This window comes from Notechis scutatus, chromosome 12 (assembly GCF_049901735.1).
Source record: "Notechis scutatus isolate UNSWTSFEM ecotype Mainland chromosome 12, rNotScu1.2, whole genome shotgun sequence".
In the NCBI taxonomy this organism is placed as follows: domain Eukaryota; kingdom Metazoa; phylum Chordata; class Lepidosauria; order Squamata; family Elapidae; genus Notechis; species Notechis scutatus.
In genome coordinates this window covers 1844379-1865312 of record NC_142020.1, presented here as the reverse complement: position 1 = coordinate 1865312, position 20934 = coordinate 1844379, and the positions used below count along the sequence as shown (strand labels likewise).

Sequence of the window (20934 nt, the reverse complement as noted above, 5' to 3'; positions counted from 1 at the left end):
CACTACCCCCAGAATCAGCAATAACTACCCTGAGTAAAATATGCAGGGGAACTCCTAGGTGGCTTACAATAAAGCAAATAAAAAGACACATAATATAAAACAAAAGTAAAACAAAAGTAAAACACACAGCAGCTGGGCACAAACTGTTCCATGCAACCAGGAGACAGGCAGGCACTAACCCAAACCCAGATTTGAGCATAAAGCCACATTTTCAAGGCCTGAAAGGCCAATAGGGATGGATGAGATGGATGAGGCCAGTCTTAATTCCAACAGGATGATGTTCCAAAGGACAGGAATCACAGCAGAAAGGACTCTCTTTGTGGGCTTCACCAGCCACACTCCCTAGTCAATGCCCTTCCTGCCAGATTGGATAGGACAGATAGAAGTAACTGGGCAGAGGAGGTAACCAGGTCCTAAGCCATGAAGCCCTTTAAAGGTGACAACCAGCACCTTGAATTGCACCTGGAATCCAATGCAATTGTCATTGGGTAATGGGCCATATTAATTTTCATATCTAAAATGTTGCAAGACATTTTTCATCCTGTTAGGGTAATAAATAAAGGAAAGAAATAAAAATATATTATAGAGAGAGAGTAGAGAGTTACTCTATAGGCATGTCTTATATTGATGTTAGGCAGTTGTTTTCCTATGTACATAGAAGAATTTATCTCTATAGGCATTTCTTATCTTGCTGTTGTGGAAAATATTTCTCTAACCTTTGTGTTGTAAAACTAGCCTGCAATTAGTTACATCTCTCTCATATGAAGACACATGATTATCCCATCTAAATCAATCTGAATGGAACGTACTCCCTGGGAACGTAACTCCCTACATCTGGAGCAATAGACACCTTTTGAAGTATGCTGTTAATAGCCCTCTTAAATGGTCAATTGTGATCGATTAACACACAATAGGAGAAAGGATACTGAAAGATAAACAAGTGCCAGAGGACATTTGTCTTTTTTCAGGGAAGATGTAAATCTAACTTAGAGTGTTTTACAATGCAATTACTCTACTTCTAAAAGAATCTTAAGGTATAAGAAGAGTTACTTTCGCCTATATGCTTTGTAACTTTCCTCACATATCTGTGTGTATGAGAGGAGAGGAGAGGACTTACCTTTTTAATGATCAATAAAAGTTAGATTTTGTTCTTCAAAGCCTCTGCTTAAGTTCATTTTTTGGCACAGCATGATCTTAAGTTATAGCTGAACTTTACAATCCTATCATTTACAATCATAAGTATTTTATAATCAGTACTCAGAAAAGAAACCAGTCCATAATTTCAACACGTTGGGTCTCGAATTTAGGAACTTATATTCACCCCTGTCCAACGACCAACTTTTTCATACTCCTCATTGCATTATATAATCTCTGCAACATTTGCCACAAATCATTTGGATACTCAGCAACAGCACAGCATCGTCTGCATATAAAGCAAACACACACCAGTGTCCATAGCTAACACACCTTAGCATTCCTGGAAGCATTCATCCATCTCTAGAGACATTAACCAGCCAAGGGGACATCACACATCTTTGGTTTATTCCAGGGCTCTCCAACCTTGGCCACTTCAAGATTTGTGGACTTCAACTCCGTGGCTGGCTGGGGAATTCTGAGAGTTAAAGTCCACAATTCTTAAAGTGGCCAAGGTTGAAGACTCCTCTTTTACTCCCTCCTCACTGCTGAATCATTTGGCCAGTGCTCCTGCTTTGCTTTTGTCATAAAGAATTCTGATCACATTCAGCAACCGACCTTTCTCTGCTTGTTGCACACAAAAATTCCATAATTCAAGCCTGGGATTATTTGCCATGCATCGGGAATAGATTCTGGGGGTGCAGAGTGCCGTCAGGCATCCTGTCCCTGTGACAGGGATCCTCCATCCTCTGGCTCAGCGCTGACCTCTTTTTTTCAAAGCGAAGAGAATCTGATCACAATGCAAACCGATCACACGCCTCTGCTTTCTAAATAGCCTCGAACCAATTTCAGTTCAGATTCTGTAAGGACAGCCCCATGGTCTCCTTTTGCCAATATCTGGAACCTGGCCCAGCTCCAACCCTGAAAACCCGGATGGCCTGGATTTCATGGGGAGGAGAGAGGGGTGTTCCTTGGCACCCCCTCTTCACATAGTGCTGCATAGGCATAAGTGGAGGTGGGGGAAAGCTCCTTTCCCCCCCAAGAGACAGCAGAAGAGATTCCCCACCCACACTCTGCCCCACCTGGTGTCCCTGAGACTGGTTTGCTCCCCTCCTTCTTCATCTGCCCCCCCCCTGCCCCCAGTCCCTCTCCTCCCTTGCATTCAGACAACCTTCACTTGCACCTGGCCTGGCTGCCTCTGCTGCTCCCTGCCTGCATTTCCATGTTTGCTGCAGCAGCATTTATTTTATTTGCCAAACGCTTACAAGGTAATAGGTATAAGTATAAACATGAGTAAGAATACAGGAAATAGGTACGGCTAAATGGGGACAGTAGGACAGGGACGGTAGGCACGATGGTGCACTGATGCAGGCCCCTTACAGACCTCTTAGGAATGGGGTGGGGTCAATGGAGGTTAGTTTGAGGGTAAAGGAGTGGGGGTGACAACAGAATCAGGGAGTGAGTTCCAGACATTGACCACTCTGTTGCTGAAGTCGTACTTCCTGCAATCAAGTTTGGAGTGATTTACATTGTTTATATCTGTCGTGTGCTCTTGTGTTGTTGTGGTTAAAGCTGAAATATTCATTAACTGGTAAGACATTGTAACATATAATTTTACGTACTGTGCTTGTCCAATCTTAGCAGACAAAGTTCAAGGATGTCGAAGCCTAGAATCTCAAGTCTAGCATTGAGTTCTGTCTCTCGCTCCAGCAGCAAAAGACCGGCAGAGGCCGGGAAGGGGGCTGCACGATGACCCTCTGAGCTACCACACATCTATCAGGAGCCCAGGAGCCCCATCTTTAGCGGCTGCCAGGATCAGAGCCAGGGATGAGGAGGGAGCAGGCTGACTGCGGCTGCCACGGCCAAACCGCTCTGCCCTCCGAAGATAAGCAGGCTCAGTCCTGGATGGAATCGCAGGGCTGCGGATTAGACTGGGGAGCTGACCAAAGATCCTGGAGGGAACCACATCCATTGCAGTCCTCCAGAGTCCAGCTTAGCTGGAAAGAGTGTAGACTAGAGATAAATTCCAGACTGGAAAGGAAAAAAACTCTTCTAAACACGCCTCACAAGAAGCTGTTGCTAACCCCTTCTACCCGAAGAAGGCAGTAAGGAAAATGTACATTTAGTTATCCATATATTAACAGCTGCTAGAATTGTATTTGAACAAAATTGGAAGAGAGAAGAGATAGATACCTACAGATGAGAATGTGATTAGGATAATATTAGAATGGGCAGAAATGAATAGATTAATGTTGGCGATTAAGGAGAAAGAGCAAACTGAATACTATATAGTATGGGATCTATTTTACCAATGGTTAAATAATAAAAATGGAAGTTAGAAATAGGGAAACAAAATAAAGAAGATACGTTAAAAGAAAGAAGTAAATATTATGGCTAGTATGTTGAATATTATTAGGTTAATATTGTAGAATTAATATGTGGAATATTATTATTGTTAAAGATTGCAGAATCAATATTAATTCAATGAAGGATGTTGTAATTTTGATCACTGTTTAACAAAGATATTTGTACCCAGACAACACACTGTTCAACTGAAGATGGAATGATTGTATTTTTAAAAAAAATTCAAAAAAGAAGCTATTGCTAACCGAAAAGGAGCCAAATTCTCCTAGCCAATGTGAAAGAGAAACGATGCTCAAAGTTTCGCCCACAATTGTCCTTGGATTTCATATATGAGCCCCCTTTTAGGTCCCTCTTTACAGCTGGCTTGGAAGTTAGAAACGGGGGAGGGGGTGCCCCAGTCCTGGTGGGCTGGCAGAGACGAGCCCTCAGACTGGCTGAGTTGGGCATCCTTCGGCTTCCCTGCCCTGCATCTGGGCATCACCCCAGTAAGAGAGAGATTTGACTCCCTCTAAATCGGGGGGTCTCCAACCTTGGCAGCTTTAAGACTTGTGGACTTCAACTCCCAGAATTCTCCTAACCCCTGCCATACAGAGATCCCACCCAAGCCTCCCCCCTCCCACCAGAATGACAGCATCCCTGACAATCCCTTCCCTTCGGTTATTCTATTATTCCACTTTGCTGGCTGGGGAATTCTGGGAGTTGAAGTCCACAAGCCTTAAAGTTGCCAAGATTGGAGACCCCTGGTCTAAATGCTTCTCTGGCCTGGCTGCCTTCCCAGCGGGCTGTCAATCAAAGGAATAGAAAAGAGCTTGGCCGTCTGCCCCGCCAAGGGGTTCTCGCAGTCCTGGAGTTGGGTAATTCAGTGGCTATTTACGCCCATAATTCTGGATATGAAGAAATCACATGGCTGCCTGGGATCTGCCCCTGGAAAACCCGTGGGGGAGGGGGGCTTAAGTAGCCTCCCATGAAGGCCATGAGGTGTGATCCTGTTGGCAATGCAGCCTTTACTCAGGAGAAAGCCTTTCGGGGCTCCCTGGCTCTGGAACCGCTCTGGAAAGGAAACCGAGCAGACTCAGCTCTTTCAGGGCTCCCCGCTGCCCAGCAGATGCCCGGCACTGGGCCAGGCTGTAAAACCGCTGCTGGACCAGCCGCTTTGCCTGCAACCCGAGGAAAATGTCACCAGGCAAACTTCCCTCCCTCCCCAGCTTCCCAGGAATGAAGAGCCAGGGGGACTGGCTCCTCCCAGGTGGAGGCAGGTGGATGGCAGCGACCTGGCAGCACCCCCAATCATCGCTTCTCAAGGGAAGTCAGGATTCCAAGCTGGTAAAAAATACAACTAATGTGCATTAAATGCCTGGAACTAAAAGGCATCTAAGAATAAAATGGGTGCTGCTATTATCTATATGCAGAGAGAGGGGGGGGAATGAGGGAGGGAGGGAGAGGGAGAGAGAAAGAAGGAAAACTGAAGTGCTTTTAATAAAATCATATCATATTATCCAAGAGATAGTTGAGGGAGGGAGGGAAGGGAGGAAGGAGGAAGGGGAGGGAAGGGAGGAAGGGGTAGAGAAGGAAGGAAGAGAGAAGGGGAGGGAAGGAAGGAAGGAAGGAAGGAAGGAAGGAAGGAAGGAAGGGAGGAAGGAAGGAAGGAAGGAGAGGAGGAAGGAAGGAAGGAAGGAAGGAAGGAAGGAAGGAAGGAAGGAAGGAAGGAAGGAAGGAAGGAAGGAAGGAAGGAAGGAAGGAAGGAAGGAAGGAAGGAAGGAAGGAAGGAAGGAAGGAAGGGAGGAAGGAAGAAAGGAAGGAAGGAGAGGAGGAGGGAGGGATGCTGTATGTTTATATGGACAGGATCGAGAAAAGCCCGAATCCTGCTATGGAAACCAGCCAGACTCTGGACACATTTTAAGGCACAGCAATGAGCTTGGTGGCATTTCGGGGGTTTTTTTTGAACAAGCTTTCATTGTGGAATTTGTCTCATATTAACTTCAAATAATGTTGAAGGTATTTGTTTTATATGTGGAGAGGGAAACCATGGGGGGGGGAGTGTGGGGGTGGGAAACGACCAAGAATTTGCAAAAATGCATCCAGGTGCCTCTGCTTCCCCAGGGAGCTCCCTGGTCCTTCTCTTGGCAGGCACAGAATGCTTCCTGGGGCTTCCCCTGCTCGGGGTGCATCCGCTAGGCAAGGATACCACCAGGTGCCCCAACCTCAGGCAAGGTCGCACGGGAACCTCTGGGCAGGTGCGGATCCGACTCGGCCTCGGAATGGGGTGAAGAAGGGCTTCCAATGCTCTGCCGCTCCCTCCAGGTGAAGCCCCCGGTCCCCCTCCAGGCTGCTGGGGCTGCCTCTGGCGCTTGGGGGCCCTTTGGCTTGGTGCCCGAGGGCTCCCGCACAGCCTCCCTCGGGGCCAGGAGAAAATGGGCCAAATGATTCAGAAGTAGAGATTGGCTGTACTGTCTCGATCTGAAGGAGAATCCTGCCCCATCCTTGGGGCCTTGCACAGATGTACAGGAAGGAGCTAAACAGCCGAGGCCACATTTCCCTATCAGGATATTGGCAAAGGAGGCCCAGGAACTGAAGATCTTCCTTGAGGGGGATCCAGTAGGATTCTGTTTTTTTAACAATCGGTTCTATGGGTGTGGTTAGGTGGGCGTGGCTAGGTGGGTGTGGCCATGTGACTGGGTGGACGTTTCTTCTTCTTCTTCTTCTTCTTCTTCTTCTTCTTCTTCTTCTTCTTCTTCTTCTTCTCCTCCTCCTCCTCTTCCTCCTCCTCCTCCTCCTCTTCTTCTTCTCTTCTTCTTCTTCTTCTTCTTCTTCTTCTTCTTCTTCTTCTTCTTCTTCTTCTTCTTCTTCTTCTTCTTCTTCTTCTTTTTGCAAAATTTGGACAATAGCATCATGGAATGCCATGTTTAAAAGAGCCCCAACCTCTGCCTCTCCCCAGTTCTATCCCCACATATGCAAAAAATAAACATAAAAGGTTCCCCCGAGTGCAGGAATTTGGCTGCAAAGAAACATTTGGGGAAATCAAGGCCACAGCACCAGCCTGGAGAGAGGCAGCCAAGTCAACTCCAAAAGTCAATTATTGGACAGCATGTTAATGAGATGAAAGCTGGAGGCTGGCTGGCCTCTTTCAGGGTCCAAGACAGCCCCCCCTCCACCATCACCCCAGGTGTAGAAAGCTCTCCTTGTTTGGGGTGGGATGTCACTTTTTTTCATTAAGAAATAATACTTTGGAAATGACCATATTGGTCATTAGTTTCCCTGCATATTCCATTGGAGGGAAACTAATGCCCTATTTAACTGGATGGTTCAGTTTTAGTAAGAAGCAGATACAGGCATGTCTTAAATGAGCCTTGAGATTTATTTCTCTGTCTTTTGGACAGAGAAAATGAATGCATAATCAAAAGATTTATTATGGTTTACCCCTGGAAACCCAAACATACGTCTTCAACTATTTGGTGGAATTGATTAATCTAGATCAGCTACGGATAACTATAATGAATCGTGGCTTCAAATTATCAATATATTTATGTTTACGAAGTACATTTTGTGTGTTTTTGCTGCTTATTTTCAATTTCCTTCTTTTGTAATTTTGTTTATTCTTTTCCTTCATTATTTATACTTAGTTCATTAATTAAAAAATGAAAAACAAAAAAAGTTAAGTCTCCTTGGGCAATTAAATCAAATGTCAGGAGACCCATTTGGGAAGAAAACCTCCCTCATAAAAGATATGCAGGAACAGAAGTGAAAATAGAAGCTGCTGACAACATCATTTCCTTTGTGGAGGAAACCACCAGGAACAACCACCAAGAACAAATCAATCAATTAATATCCTGCCTTTATTGTTTTTATATGGATTCAGGGATGCTCCCAGGGTCCACCACCACCACCACCCCATTCCAAAGCTTCACAGGGAAGGTTTCACTCATTCTATAATGTATGCAAACACGAAGTAATTTATGGCCTCTAGACTCCACCAATTTTATTAACCTCAAGAAATCTCACTATATAAAATTATGATACTCTAAAAAGAGGATTGCCTGGTTATTTGTTTAATAATTAATAAATAAGCATAAAATACTAAATGTCTTACTTTAATATTTGATAACTGTATTTCTGCTTCACTGGGTTCCTTTGTAATATAATCCACATCAGTGTATTTCATTTTATGCAATTAAATACATAAAAAGTCCACCAGATTACAGGAACACAAGCGAGCAGTCAGACAAGGAGATCCAAAGTCATTGGTAGCCCCACATTGCAATGAACAAGGACATACTTTTGCAGTTACTAAGATTGTTGGCTGAGCAGGAACAAAAATAGCCAGGGAAATGATTGAAGCTGGGCCCCTTGTCAGTCAATAAGAGCGCTGATTTACCAGCAGCTTATCAAGTACTTAGGAGCCCAGCAGGGCTTGGCAGCACAAGGAAACAACAACTAATGACTTAATAGACAGCCATCAACACACCAAGGAACAGCTAAAAAGCCACAGACAGCCAAGCATCACATAAATACTATACATAGAATAACACACATTCGGGTGAGAGATAAGTTCCCTGAGGATGGTGTCCAGCATAAATCAGAAGACACAACCTCCGGCCCCAGTGACCAACCCAGATGGAATTCTGCAAAGAGACCACAGTTTCCCCAAAGGCTCCATGGCACAAAAAGGCGAAGAACCCCTAATCTGGGATGGTGGGTGATGGTGGATGGCCTTCCTGATTGTCTCTGCAGGAGGCTCTCTTGGAGATTCAACTTGTCCCAACATTTGGGAGATTTAAGAAAGCAATCAAAATTGGTTTATTTCAGGAAAGGAACAACTGCAACATTTTCCTTTTCCGTTATATGGATGTTTATGGTTCCTCAGACTTCCTGGGTCGGTCTTCTATTTCTTTCTCATTTATCCCATATATATACCGTTATCTTTATTCATCACAGTTATATATTTCTGAGTCAATCCAGTTTACCCACAAGACTGTAAAACTGCTTGGAGATGATTAGCAACTGAAATGGTATAATATAAATCTGATAAAACGTATGAAATACTGCTTTATAATGCCTTGGTAAGACCACACTTGGAATATTGCATCCAGCTTTGGACGCCACGATATTAAAAAGATGTTGAGACTTTGGAAAGAGTGCAGAGAACAGCAACAAAGATGATTAAGGGACTGGAGGCTAAAACATATGAAGAACTGTTGCTGGAATGGGATATGTCTAGTGTGATGAAAAGAAGGACTAGGGGAGACATGATAGCAGTCTTCCAATATTTGAGGGGCTGCCACAAAGAAGAGGGAGTCAAGCTATTCTCCAAAGAACCTACAGATGGGTCAAGAAGCAACAAATGGAGAGAAGCAACCTGGAATTAAGGAGGATTTCCTGATAGTGAGAACAAATAACCAGTGGAACAACTTGCCTCCATCAGTTTAGGACCTGGAATAAAACCTAGCTTATTTTCTTTTTCCTCTCTGCCTCTGATGACTCAGCTGTACTGATGAGGCAACACTTCTGCGGCTTCTGAAGGATTTACGTCTTTCATAAATAACCGTGACAGAGTTATGGACATCCGACTCAAATTGTTGTTTTTCTCTAGAAGGGTCCCTTGGGAAGACCTCCCATTAAGAGCTCCTCTGTCCCGTAATCAAATGAAGTCGAAGGAAATAACCTATTATGATCCTGTCCCAAAGCTCTTTGTTGAGAGTTTATTAAAATACACATTACATGGACTTAAAACACTTGGGAGAAGAAGCTAAGCTGCCTTTTAAACCACTTCTGCTGTCCTTGGGCTACGGGAGGGTGGGCCACTTCAGAACTGGTCAGAACCGGCTGAATCCCACCTCCTGGGCAGGAAGGGCCCTTCCATTTGGCCTTCACGACAGCAGGTCCAAAATCCTCTCCGAAGGATGAGAGGCCAGGCAGGCCAAGGGGAGCCTCCCCTGAGCAGCCATGGCTGGAGCAGAGCCCTCCGCTCCCTCCAAGAACACGGCTGAGCAGGGACGGAAGAAGGAACAGCGGCTCCTGGAGTTCCAAGAGGGCAGCTCTGTCGTAGGCACGAAGTGGGGCTCCACACAGCGCACGGAGGAGAAATAGAGAGGAAGACAAAGGCTTCCCCTGCTCCATTTGTCTTCTGTCTCCCCTCAGTGATGCCGCCAGGAGAGAGAGGGAGGGAGGGAGGGAGGGAAGGAAGAGGGAGGGAGGGAGGGAGGGAGAGGAGAGGGAGGGGAGAGGGAGGGCGGGAAGGAAGTAAGGAAGAGGGAAGGAGGGGGAGGGAAGGAAGGAAGGAGAGAGAGGGAGGAGAGAAGGAAGGAAGAGGGAAGGAGTGGGAGGGAAGGAAGAAGAGGGAGGGAGGGAGAGGGAAGGAAGGAAGGAAGGAAGGAAGGAGGGAGGGAGGGAGGGGAGGGAGGGAAGGGAAGGAAGGAAGAGGGAAGGAGAGGGAGGAAGCAAGAAGAGGGAGGGAGGGAGAGGGAAGGAAGAAGGAAGGAAGAGGGAAGGAGGGGGAGGGAAGGAAGGAGAGGGAGGAGGGAGAGGGAAGGAAGAGGGAAGGAGAGGAGAGAGGAAGGAAGGAAGGAAGGAGGGAGGGAGGGAGGAGGGAAGGAAGGAAGAAGGAAGGAGGGGGAGGGAGGGAGGGAGGGGGGGAAGGAAGGAGAGGGAAGGGAGGGAGGGAGGGAGGAAGGGAAGAGGAAGAGGAGGGGAAGGAAGGAGGAGAGGGAGGGAGGGAAGGAAGGAAGGAAGGAGAGGAGGAAGGGAGGGGGAGAGAGAAGGGAAGGAAGGAAGGAAGAGGGAAGGAGAGGGAAGGAGGGAGGGAAGGAGAGAGAGGGAGGGAGAGGGAGGGAGGGAAGGAAGTAAGGAAGAGGGAAGGAGGGGGAGGGAAGGAAGGATGGAGGGAGAGAGAGGGAGGGAAGGAAGTAAGGAAGAGGGAAGGAGGGGGGAGGGAAGGAAGGATGGAGGGAGAGAGAGGGAGGGAAGGAAGTAAGGAAGAGGGAAGGAAGGAGAGGGAGGGAGGGAGAGGAAGGAAGGAAGGAAGGAAGGAAGGAAGGAAGGAAGGAAGGAAGGAAGGAAGGAGAGGGAAGGAGGAGGAAGGGAGGAGAGGAAGGAGAAGGAGGGAGAGGGAAGGAAGGAGAGGAAGGAAGAGGAAGGAGCGGGAGGGAAGGAAGGAAGGGAAGGAAGGAAGGAAGGAAGGAAGGAAGGAAGGAAGGAGGAGGAGAGGAAGGAAGGGAAGAAAGGAAGGAAGGAAAGGGAAGGAGGGGGAGGGAAGGGAGGGAGGGAGAGGGAGGGAAGGAAGGAAGAAGAGGGAAGGAAGGAGAGGGAGGGAGAGGGAGGGAGGGAAGGAAGTAAGGAAGAGGGAGGGTTACAGAGGAATGACTCCAGTGAGTCCTCTCTCTTCAATAGGGGAGGGGGCAACTGCTAAGACTCTTTCCAGGATCTGGATATCGGATGCCCACGAGAAGGAGGGAGCAGCATTTACCAGGCAAGAAGAGCGCATATAAGGCTAACTGGTCATTAGCCAGAACCGTTGACCCGGCAGGGTTCCCAACTGGTGGGGCGGCTGTCCTGGGGCTGGCCAAGTCCAGAAGGAATGCCAAAGGGGCAGATTTGCTTGGAATCGCAAACCGTGAGCCGCCCATCAAGCAGCCCCTCTCGAGGCGAGGGAGGTGCTGCTGCCCGTCAAACCGCTTTCCAGCCCTCTGGCCACTGCTATCAAGGACATCAAGGGCCTCCTTGGAATCAAACCAGAGTCAACTGTGCCCTCTTGGAGAGTTACAGACAGCAGTCACAGCAAAGGAATTAAGTCTGATTCATTCCGGTTCCCAACCAATGAACGGGGGTTGCTGGGGGCTTTGCAGCATTGCAGGGAAGAAACATAAGCGGTGGCGGGGGGGGGTGGGGGGAGGCCTTGCATATAAGCCTCGCTGAAAGAAAAGGCTTTCCTTTCCATGCATGTAAAAGCGCCAACCTCACACCCTGTTTGTGGGTTCACTGTTCAACGGGTATTGCGCAAGAGCATACCATCTTCCCCTAGGACACCAAGACACAGAACATAATAAGAGTTGGAAGGGACCTTGTAGGTCATCTAGTCCAACCCCCTGCCCAAGCAGGAGACCCTGCACCATTTCTGACAGATATCAGTCCAGCCTCTTCTTGAAAGCCTCCAGCGATGAAGCTCCCACAACTTCTGTTCCATGGGTCGATTGTTCTCACTGTCAGGAAATTCTTCCTTATCTAATCAGTAAATTCATCATCTGAAGGCATATTGACTTGGAAATTGAGCTCAAATGGGTGCTGGGCTAGGAGGAGACCCCATTTCTAAGGGGTCAACCCTGAGGCTGTACCTCCAGACTGTGCATGGTAGCACCACAGGAAGCGACAGTGGTGAAAAATATGCTCTCACATTTCAATGCCGCCCCTCAGGAATGGGTGATTATTTTGACTTGCACAAAATCTCATCCTTTACACGGCAGAATTTGTACTGCTTTGTACAAATAATTAGGGAGTAACCACCAGTTCTGAGGTTTGACAACTATCAAAAGGAAACATTTAAAAATAACTCTTTAAAATGAAAGATGAAGCTGTTTTGTTCTTAGAGTGACATCCTCTGTCAAGCCAAATATGCTCTATTTAAAAGTATAGATAGATTTCTTGAATTTGACTGATTAACAAGGGTGGCTTCCTTGACATATTTTGACTTTTAAATCAGCTAAAACTGGATTTACAAGGCAGTAAAATTAGTGTTCTTAAAGTTCACAAAAAAAGTTGAAGTAACGATTTGAAAACTTTGTTTATGGACAAAGCAAGTTGACAAGAGAAATATTACATCTTTTTTTTTCAACATTAACTGAGTTACAGAAGAAATATGGTGAAACTAATACATGAGGTATGATTTCTGTATGAACTTGTATAAAACTGAAGTGAATATTTTCCTCCAACCGATGCTGGAAAAATATACATTAACAACCCATTTATCATTAACCCCCAAGATGAGAAAAATACCACTGACTCTATCAGATGTAAATTCATTAATTGATTTTGCCTGTGATATTGCCTTTAAAGGAAATGTTGGAACATTGAATATTCACATCTGTATGAAACTGCTATTTCTTGATATGCAAGATATAAATATGACATGGTTTTTCTTCTTTCGTTTTCTATAAGTACTGTAGAGAAGGTTTGTTTCTTTTGCTCCAATTAAACTGGACTTTTGTATGTAAGTATCAAAAGGAAAACAGGAAAAAAAAAAACCAGTTCCCAATTGTTATATAAAGTTGGAGAAACTCTGCTAAGCCCTCCTCAACCAGTAGCTCTCCAGCCTCATCTATAAAAAATTCAGAAAAGAGGAATCCACTTTTGCTTTAGGTCTCAACTTTGGCAGCTTTGAGATGGATGGACTCCAACTCCCAGAATCCCCAGCCAGGAAGCTAGAAGTTGGAGTCCATTCATCTCAAAGCTGCCAAAGTTGAGAGGTGTTGCTGCCTTACAAAAACAGTTCCAAGCCTCAGAGAGCTTCTACCAGTAGCAAATTCCTCCTGATCTCTTTGCAGGTTCACCCCCCATGTTTGCTTGACCTTAGGATCAAGAGAGAAGAAATCCATCTTCTCTTGCCCTTTTAAAAATTTGATTTTTATGATTTTTATTTTCCTTTATGACCCACAGTGGCGCAGTGGTAAGTGCGCAGTACTGCAGGCTACTTCTGCTGACTGCCAGCAGCCTGCAATTTGGCAGTTCAAATCTCACCAGGCTCCAGGTTGACTCAGCCTTCTGTCTTTCCGAGGTGGGTCAAATGAGGACCCGGATTGTTGGGGGCAAGAGGCTGACTCTGTAAACCATTCAGAGAGGGCTGTAAAGCCCTGTGAAGTGGTATATAAGTCTAAGTGCTATTGCTATTTTCCTTCCTTCTCTCCTTCTCTCCTTCCCTCCTTCCTTCCAGGTGGTTAGAATGCAGAATTGCATGCTAACTCTGCCCACAGTCAGCAGTTCGATCCTGACCGGCTCAAGGATGACTCAACCTTCCATCTTTCTGAGGTGGGTCAAATGAGGACCCAGATTGTTGGGGGCAAGAGGCTGATTCTGTAAACCACTTAGAGAGGGCTGGAAAGCACCATGAAGCGGTATATAAGTCTGCTATTGCTCTTTGCTCTCCTGCACTTGATGGTCTTCTTGTCATTGTATCTCCCATATCTTGCAAGTCGCCCCTTTTCATCCATCTATGGGCATTAGCACACAACTTCTCTGAAGTAAGGCGGGCAGCTATGAGCAAGGAGACCTTCTTCTCCCCACCAAAGCCAGCCCTAACCCACCCTCTGTGCCCCCAAACCAGCATGTGGCTTGTTCTGCCCTCTGAATGGTGGGAGGGGCACTTCAGAGACTCTCGGTTGTCTTCCCACATTCAGATTTGGAACTTGTTGTCAGGCTCCAAAGACCAAGCAAGATTCTTCTAAGCAGTTTGTTTTATTCTTCCTCGCCTCTAGACAGAGAACTTACCAAACGGAAACAGACTGTTTGTACCATTAAATATACTCTTGAGAACTCTTGGGGGAAGAGCCATCTTGACTCTCTTTCTCCCACACAAGCTATCCGAGCTTTGTTTCAAGGGGTGTGATTTAACCGGTGTAACAACCGGTTTGGTGAGCGTGCGCTTTGCGCACATGCCGAGGATTTGCTACTGTCCTCCTCCTGCAATCCTGCACTCTCCCTGTGTGTTAAATGGCTGGTGCAGGGCCATCCGCTGTGCCGTGCGCAGCAGCTGAGCTTGAGAACCAGGAAATAAAGGTGGGAGGGCCAGCAGGTGATCATCGGAGTGAACTGGTTCACTCACAGATGATTGTCGGAGATACCGGTTCAGCCGAACCAGGCCAAACTGGCAGAATACCACCCCTGCTTTGCTCTCTCTTGGTCTTCTGGGAGGCCTCCTTCCACCTCCCTCCTGGGAATGAAGGTGGCATTCCACCCCACTAGCAGGCCAACGGGGAAGGGAGCAGAAGAGACTCCCCCAGAGGAACTGAGCAAGGTGGCCTCACCCCGAAGGTGCCCTGGGGGTGAGGTCAGCAGAGGAACTGTCATCTGATGACCCAGAAGCATCTTGACATTGGAGAGTGGCAGCATCTGTCTCCAGGCCAGGAGGTGGAGAGAGAGAGAGAGGAGGAGGAGTGTGCATGTGTGTGCATGTGTGTGCAAGGCCAGATTCAACTGGAGTCAAAAAACGCCATGGCCTTCATTCACAAGACAGATCCTTCAAGTGCCAACCATCCCGACACCCAGGACAGAGCTCCGGAAGCTCTTGCAGGATCCCCTAATGATCTGCTCAAGATGGAGGATCAAGTAAGCAGGAGGGGAAGGAAGAGAAGTGCCTTGGGGGAAGTCTCCTCCCCACAACTTCCAGGTGGGAAAGCGACAGAGTGGTGGAGGCTGCCTTCAGTTGACCAGGCAGCCTACCTCGGTCAACCTTTTAAAGACCTGCTCCATATCTGCCTGGCAGCTGGCCTGGGAGGACAATCATCTGGCTGTATTTTGGTCTGCTCATCACCAAAGAGACTAAAAATAGAGGGAGAACAGAGGCTCATCAGCACCTCCCCATCAATCACAGTGGCAGCCTCTGAAATTAACTCTCCCCCACTAACAGCACATTGCTTCAAAGTGTGTGTGTCTGTGTGTGTGTCTTGCCTTGCTTGGTGCCCAAAATGTGGATTCTCTCCAGATTTTCTAAAGACTGCTGAAAGCAGAATCGGTATTTTTATTGTTAAATTAATTGCTGGGTTTCTAGCTCAAAGGGCCTCGAGGTACCATTTATAGATATGTATAAACATTTGGAGTATGACAGGAGAAAAATGGGAGCATTTGGCTCCAAACTAATTTTACATTTCCTTCTAAACTTTCAAAACTCTGAATGTTTAATTTGCCTTTTTGACAAGTTTTGAAATTGGGCCCTTTTCAATTCAGCTCTTTCGTTGCTCTCCCAAGAGCACTCCTGGATCAAACCATCCGTTGCATATCATCATTCCTGGCTCTATCTTGGGTTGTTTTGGCCATATTCTGCAGACCTCTCCCAAGCATGGCAGGGGGGGTTCCACAGGAAAACGGCCCCTGAGCAGAGACGATTCTTTTGGCATGAAAGGATGGGCAATGCCTTCCAGCCTGGCGTATATTCAGCAGTATTTTGAAAACCAAACCCAGAATATAGAAAGTATATCTGGGGACCACAAGCTGCAAAGGGGTTAAAGGGTCTGGGGGCAAGAATATCACAATGATGCCCAGGCCATGTGATCAAAGCCCCTCCCCCTCTGATCTTTTAAACCAGGCTTTTCTGGCTGGGGAATTCTGGAAGTTGAAGTCCACAAGTCTTAAAGTTGCCAAGGTTGGACACCCCTGGTTTAAACATCAGAACTCCACTCCCTTTGCAGACACCCCTGTAAATTAAGATAATTTTCCTGAGGTGGGAGGCCTGAAATGCATCAGGTGTCCTGATCCCGGACAGGCCTCGATTCTGTTCTCCAGGCTTAGCCTTCCCTTCCTTTTTGTAGATGGGCTAAAATACACACACACACAACAAGCACACACGCATGGCACTTAAACGGAATTAAGGACACCAGCTGCAAAGGCTGTGCAAGGCCTGAACATTCAAGTGTGAAGTGAACTTTCTTCCTGTTCAAATCAAACCACATGAAATGTGCAATTTTGATTATTAATTCTTTTTAGATCTCCAAATGGAGCCAATTGGCTTTATACCCACGTACACTCTGCCTTTAGATGGTGTAAATCACACACCCACTTTCCCTCCATGGAGTGTGACCCCCAAAGCACCCCCTGAGTATCCCCAGCTGGGGAATGGGCTCCATGGGGTCAACCACAACCCTAGGCTGGCCCTCTTGGTGTCACCCCCTCAACCGTTCCCTACATCCTTCCGGCTAGCTCTGCTGAGTTTACTCACGTCGGAGGCAGGTCCCTTGTCGGCCCCTGGGCAGGAGAAGGTAACAAACTCATGGCACCTCTTGTGGACAACGAAGCAACAAACTGCAACGAGAAAAGTGAGGGTGCAGGTTAATAGGGGGCTCGTGAATAAGTCTTCAGTCCGGCTTAGGGATAATCCTTGGGGTACCCCATGTTATCCCTGCCATTTCTTGCACTCCACATCCTGATTTTGCATTTAATGTGGATTTGTAAGGCAGAAGTAATTTGTTTTCCCGTCTTTTAAAAAAATAAGATGCATTTGTTTAACTTACGGATGTAACAAGATTCTCAACTTTATGTGGAGTGTGGGGTGGTGGTGTAGAAACAGACCTTGCAAGATTTTTCTCATGAAGGATTCTGCAGAGAAAGCCATTCGTCTCTGTGAATTAGTGGCCAGTAAAGTCAGGCTCTGCAGGGGCCTTTGCTAACTCTAGTGACCATGGGCCACAGCCAAGATGGATGGGAGCTGGAATCCAAAACACTTGGAGATTGAGGAAAAGGGCCCAAGGGATGCGATTAGATCAAGTGGTTGGTTTGTCTGCTACTCTAATCCAAACAACAGTCTTAGCAGATTCATTTTAATCCAGATTCAGCCCTTTGTGCCCAGGAACAATGAGGAAACAAGAGGCAGAGACTGATCTTTATCCAGGGGTCCCCAAACTCCGGAGTGAGTCCGTCACTTAAGACAATGGCACAAACATCTGACTCTCCTTCTGCATTTAACCAGCACTGCAAATCACTGATATGTCCAGGGAGACCTACAATTCCTGGGTGGTTCATATTCAGAGCAGTGGTGGGATTCAAAATTTTTGACTACCGGTTCTGTGGACGTGGCTTGGTGGGCGTGGCAGGGGAAGGAGACTGTAAAATCTCCAGTCAGAGGTGGGATTTGCCGGTTCTCCGAACTACTCAACATTTCCACTACTGGTTCTCCACAGCTGTCAGAACCTGCTGAATCCCACCTCTGCTTCAGAGGCAGAGCTAATCCCCAAGTGCCACAATCTGTTTCTTCTGACAAACTGGTGTGATGGTATCAGCGATTCTGTTCATCGGGCATCCAGATTCACTCCACCCTTGCAACGATGGGTCTGCGGGCTTTTTACCACCCATGTTCAGAGCAGAAGGACAACCATACATATCTATTTATTGAGTTCAGTGGTGGGATTCAGCCGGTTCTGAGCAGTTCTGGAGAACCGGTAGCGGAAATTTTGAGTAGTTCGAAGAACCGGCCAATCCCACCTCTGACTGGCCCCGCCAACCCCATCTCTTCTCCGCCTCCCATTGAGTCCCAGATGATCGGCTGGGTCTCCTTTGGTTGCCCTGCCCAGGAGAACGGAGCTGGAAAGCAGGTTAATGGGGTGGGGAAGGAAGGGGGATTTTGCAGTACCCTGTCACACCCACCTAGCCACACCCACAGAACCGGTAGTAAAAAAATTTGAATACCACCACTGATTGGGTTTATATGACCTCTCCCCTCAACCATGGAAGGGGACTCTGGGTGGCATGCAATAAAACAATACATTATAAAACCACTTTTATAAATATTATAAAATATTTGGTAAAACCACTAAACCAGGGGTGTCAAACTCAAGTCCCACGAGCCAGATTCGGTCCACAGGGTGCTTAGATCTGGCCCATGGTGCCTCTGCCAGAGAAAATGGAGCTTGGGAGGGCCACATGTGTTTTTGCTCCGATTTCGCTGGCAGAGGGTTGCAGGAGGCTGTCGCAGCCGGAAATGGAGCTCGGGAGTCCATTTTCTCCGGCAGAGCACTCAGGCCTCCAAAGGCACCCCCGACATGAGTGACACTGAGCTGGCCATGCCCACTCTGGCACACCCACCCTGGCCCCCTGAGGTCAAACACAACTCTGATACGGCCCTCAATGAAATCTAGTTTGACACCCCTGCACTAAACCAAAAGCAATTACACATAAATAAAAACAAGATCGCAACAAGATTGTTAAACATGGTGCAGCCAATGCGCGCTGGCTCCCTTCAGCCAGTACTGTAGGCAAAACATCAGTCAGGGAGGAAAATGCATATAAATGTGAAGGCTGAATACATAAAAATTGAGCTTGGCTCTCCCAAGTTTAAAGCCGTAAAGACCCCTCTTGCAAATGCCAGAATTGGCACTGCCAGCCCTCTTTGGGGCCCTCCAGATGTCTGCAAAGGACTAGCAGAGCCACCCGGGGCAGTTTGGGAGCACGTGGCCATCTCAGCAGTTGATCGATAAATCGATCAAGCCGTTCTTGTTGTCAGGCTGACTGTGGTGGATGAAGGGAAGCCATTTCGTTCCCAAGGGAGCTCCAGCTGCACCTGGCCAGAAGGGACCCCCGGCTGCAGCCTGAACGGTTCGATCGGCCCGCAGACTTTGCTGGATAGGCGCAAGGATGCAGAGGTGTGCCATGCAGAGGCTGCCTGGCACTGCATCTCCTCCTGCTGCCCCTGGACTTGCCGGCAGCCAAGCAGACGCCAGTGGGAAGAGAAGAGAGAGCATGTCCAATGGGAGCAGATCAGCAGAGCAGAGCCTCTGTGGCGCAGTGCTTAGAGTGCAGTACTGAAAGCTACTTCTGCAGCCAGCTGCCTTCAATTTGGCAGTTCAAATCCCACCAGGCTCAAGGGTGACTCAGGCTTCCATCCTTCCAAGTGGGGTAAAATGAGGAGCCAGATTTTGGGGGACAAGAGGCTGACTCTGTAAAACGCTTAGAGAGGGCTGGAAAGCACTATGAAGCAGTATAGAAGTCTAAGTGATATTGCTCTTGCTATTATAGCATCCACCCCAGAGCTGGTCAATTCTGTGGTGGCTTTTTTACATGTGATGCTAAATAAGAAAACCCATATGGCAGAACCCATATTCCCTACTTCATGTAGGGAGGGAGAGACCAAGGAGGAATACAAATTTGCCCCATTCACACATCTCTGATTGGACTGTGACTGGTACTCTTACCAATACTCCACCCAGGGAGGCTGTTTTTCCCTGGATCATAACTGTATCCATCCAAGGTGCTTCCTTGATGCCAAGAGCATTTGTCCCAAAACTCCCTTGGCTCTTGGAACCTTAGGGGACAACTAGCTAAATATGAGCCAACAGTGTGCAGCGGCAGCCAAAAAAGTGACTCCACCCTCCACCTACCCACCCCGGCATTTGCTGCTCCTTGGGGAAGCCCAAAGGGTTGAAAAATGCACAGGGCAGCTCCCCCCCCCCTTCCAAGACAGCCCAAACTCTACAGGTGCAAAATACATCCAAGGCATCTCAAGTTATCATCAGCTTTTCTCTTGGATAAATTACTGGGTTTCTTTCCTTCTCAATTTCTCAAAGAGAAAGGCAATCTGCTTCACTGATCTCCCTTCCCCCTCCTCACCTGAGCCTGCCCTTCTCAGCTTGGCCAAGCTGCCCTGGCCAAGGGGGTGGAGGGGGGGGTTGTTCCCATTTTGGGAAGTTTTCATGGCTTGCTAACATAAATTACCTTCCCTAAAGTATCAGCTATCTTTGAAGCCTGGGCGCCTTCGGGTGGTGAAAAGAAAGCTTTTTTAAAAAAAATCTTCCTCTGGTGGTTCATCAAGTGAAGATGCCATGAGGAAGCTGCTACTGGGTGGATCACATCTGCATTCACACACAAACAACACACACACACACACATTGTTTTGAAGACCTTTGTTTTCCCAATGCTTTTTACTTTGGCGAGTCTTGGGAACATGTCAGTTTTGATTCTATCAGAATGTCTTAGCAATTCTGTTTGCACTGTTCTGTTTTTATTTATTGATGGTTTACATCCATGTAGTGAACAAGCAGTTTTTCCAAGTAGAATTTGTTCCAAGCGGAGAACAGGCTGGTTGAAAAGAGGAGTGGAAGTCCGTGTTTTTTCTCATAATTGTGTGCAAAGGCCACTGAAACTGACCAAATGAATTTCCTCTGGCCTCCTCGCATTGAAATGTAGGAGCCTGATGTCCTCCTTCCTTTGGACTACTATTTTAAAAAAATGATAACAGATAATCAGAGTTGGAAGGGACCTTGTAGGTCATCTAGTCCAACCCCCCCAAGCAGGAGATCCCACACCATCTCTGACAGGTGGCAGCCCAGTCTCTTCTTGAAAGCCTCCAGCGTTGAAGCTCCCACAATTTCCAAAGGCAACTTCTGTTCCATGGGTTGATTGTTCTCCCTGTCAGAAAGTTTCTCCTTGTTTCCAGGTTGAATCTCTCCTTGTTCAGTTTCCATCCATTATTCCTTGTCTGGCCTTCAGGTGCCTTGGAGAATAGCTTGACCCCCTTCCTCCTCTCTGTGGCAGCCCCTCGAATATTGGAAGACTTCTAACCTGTCTCCCCTGGTCCTTCTCTTCCCTAGACTAGCCAGGCCCAGTTCCTGCAACCGTTCATTGTATGTTTTAGTCTCCAATCCCTGTGAAATCAAAGCAAAGAAAAGGGAAAGGAAGGGAAGCCCCTGAGAAGCATTTCCAAGTTTGCTCCCTTATACAGTCATGAGTGTCCCCAACCACCAGGGCAGTGGC

General features: G+C 47.3%; 1 protein-coding gene across 2 annotated transcripts in view; it reads right to left on the bottom strand.

The window, feature by feature from the left end:
• The window catches only part of PRKCB (protein kinase C beta), a 228574-nt gene that overhangs the window by 129388 nt on the left and 78252 nt on the right, over positions 1-20934 (bottom strand). For both annotated transcript variants that reach the window (XM_087973105.1, XM_087973104.1), the window contains exon 3: positions 16412-16494. In XM_087973105.1, the coding sequence (XP_087829231.1) occupies positions 16412-16494 (83 nt within the window). The remainder of the gene's footprint in view (positions 1-16411; positions 16495-20934) is intronic.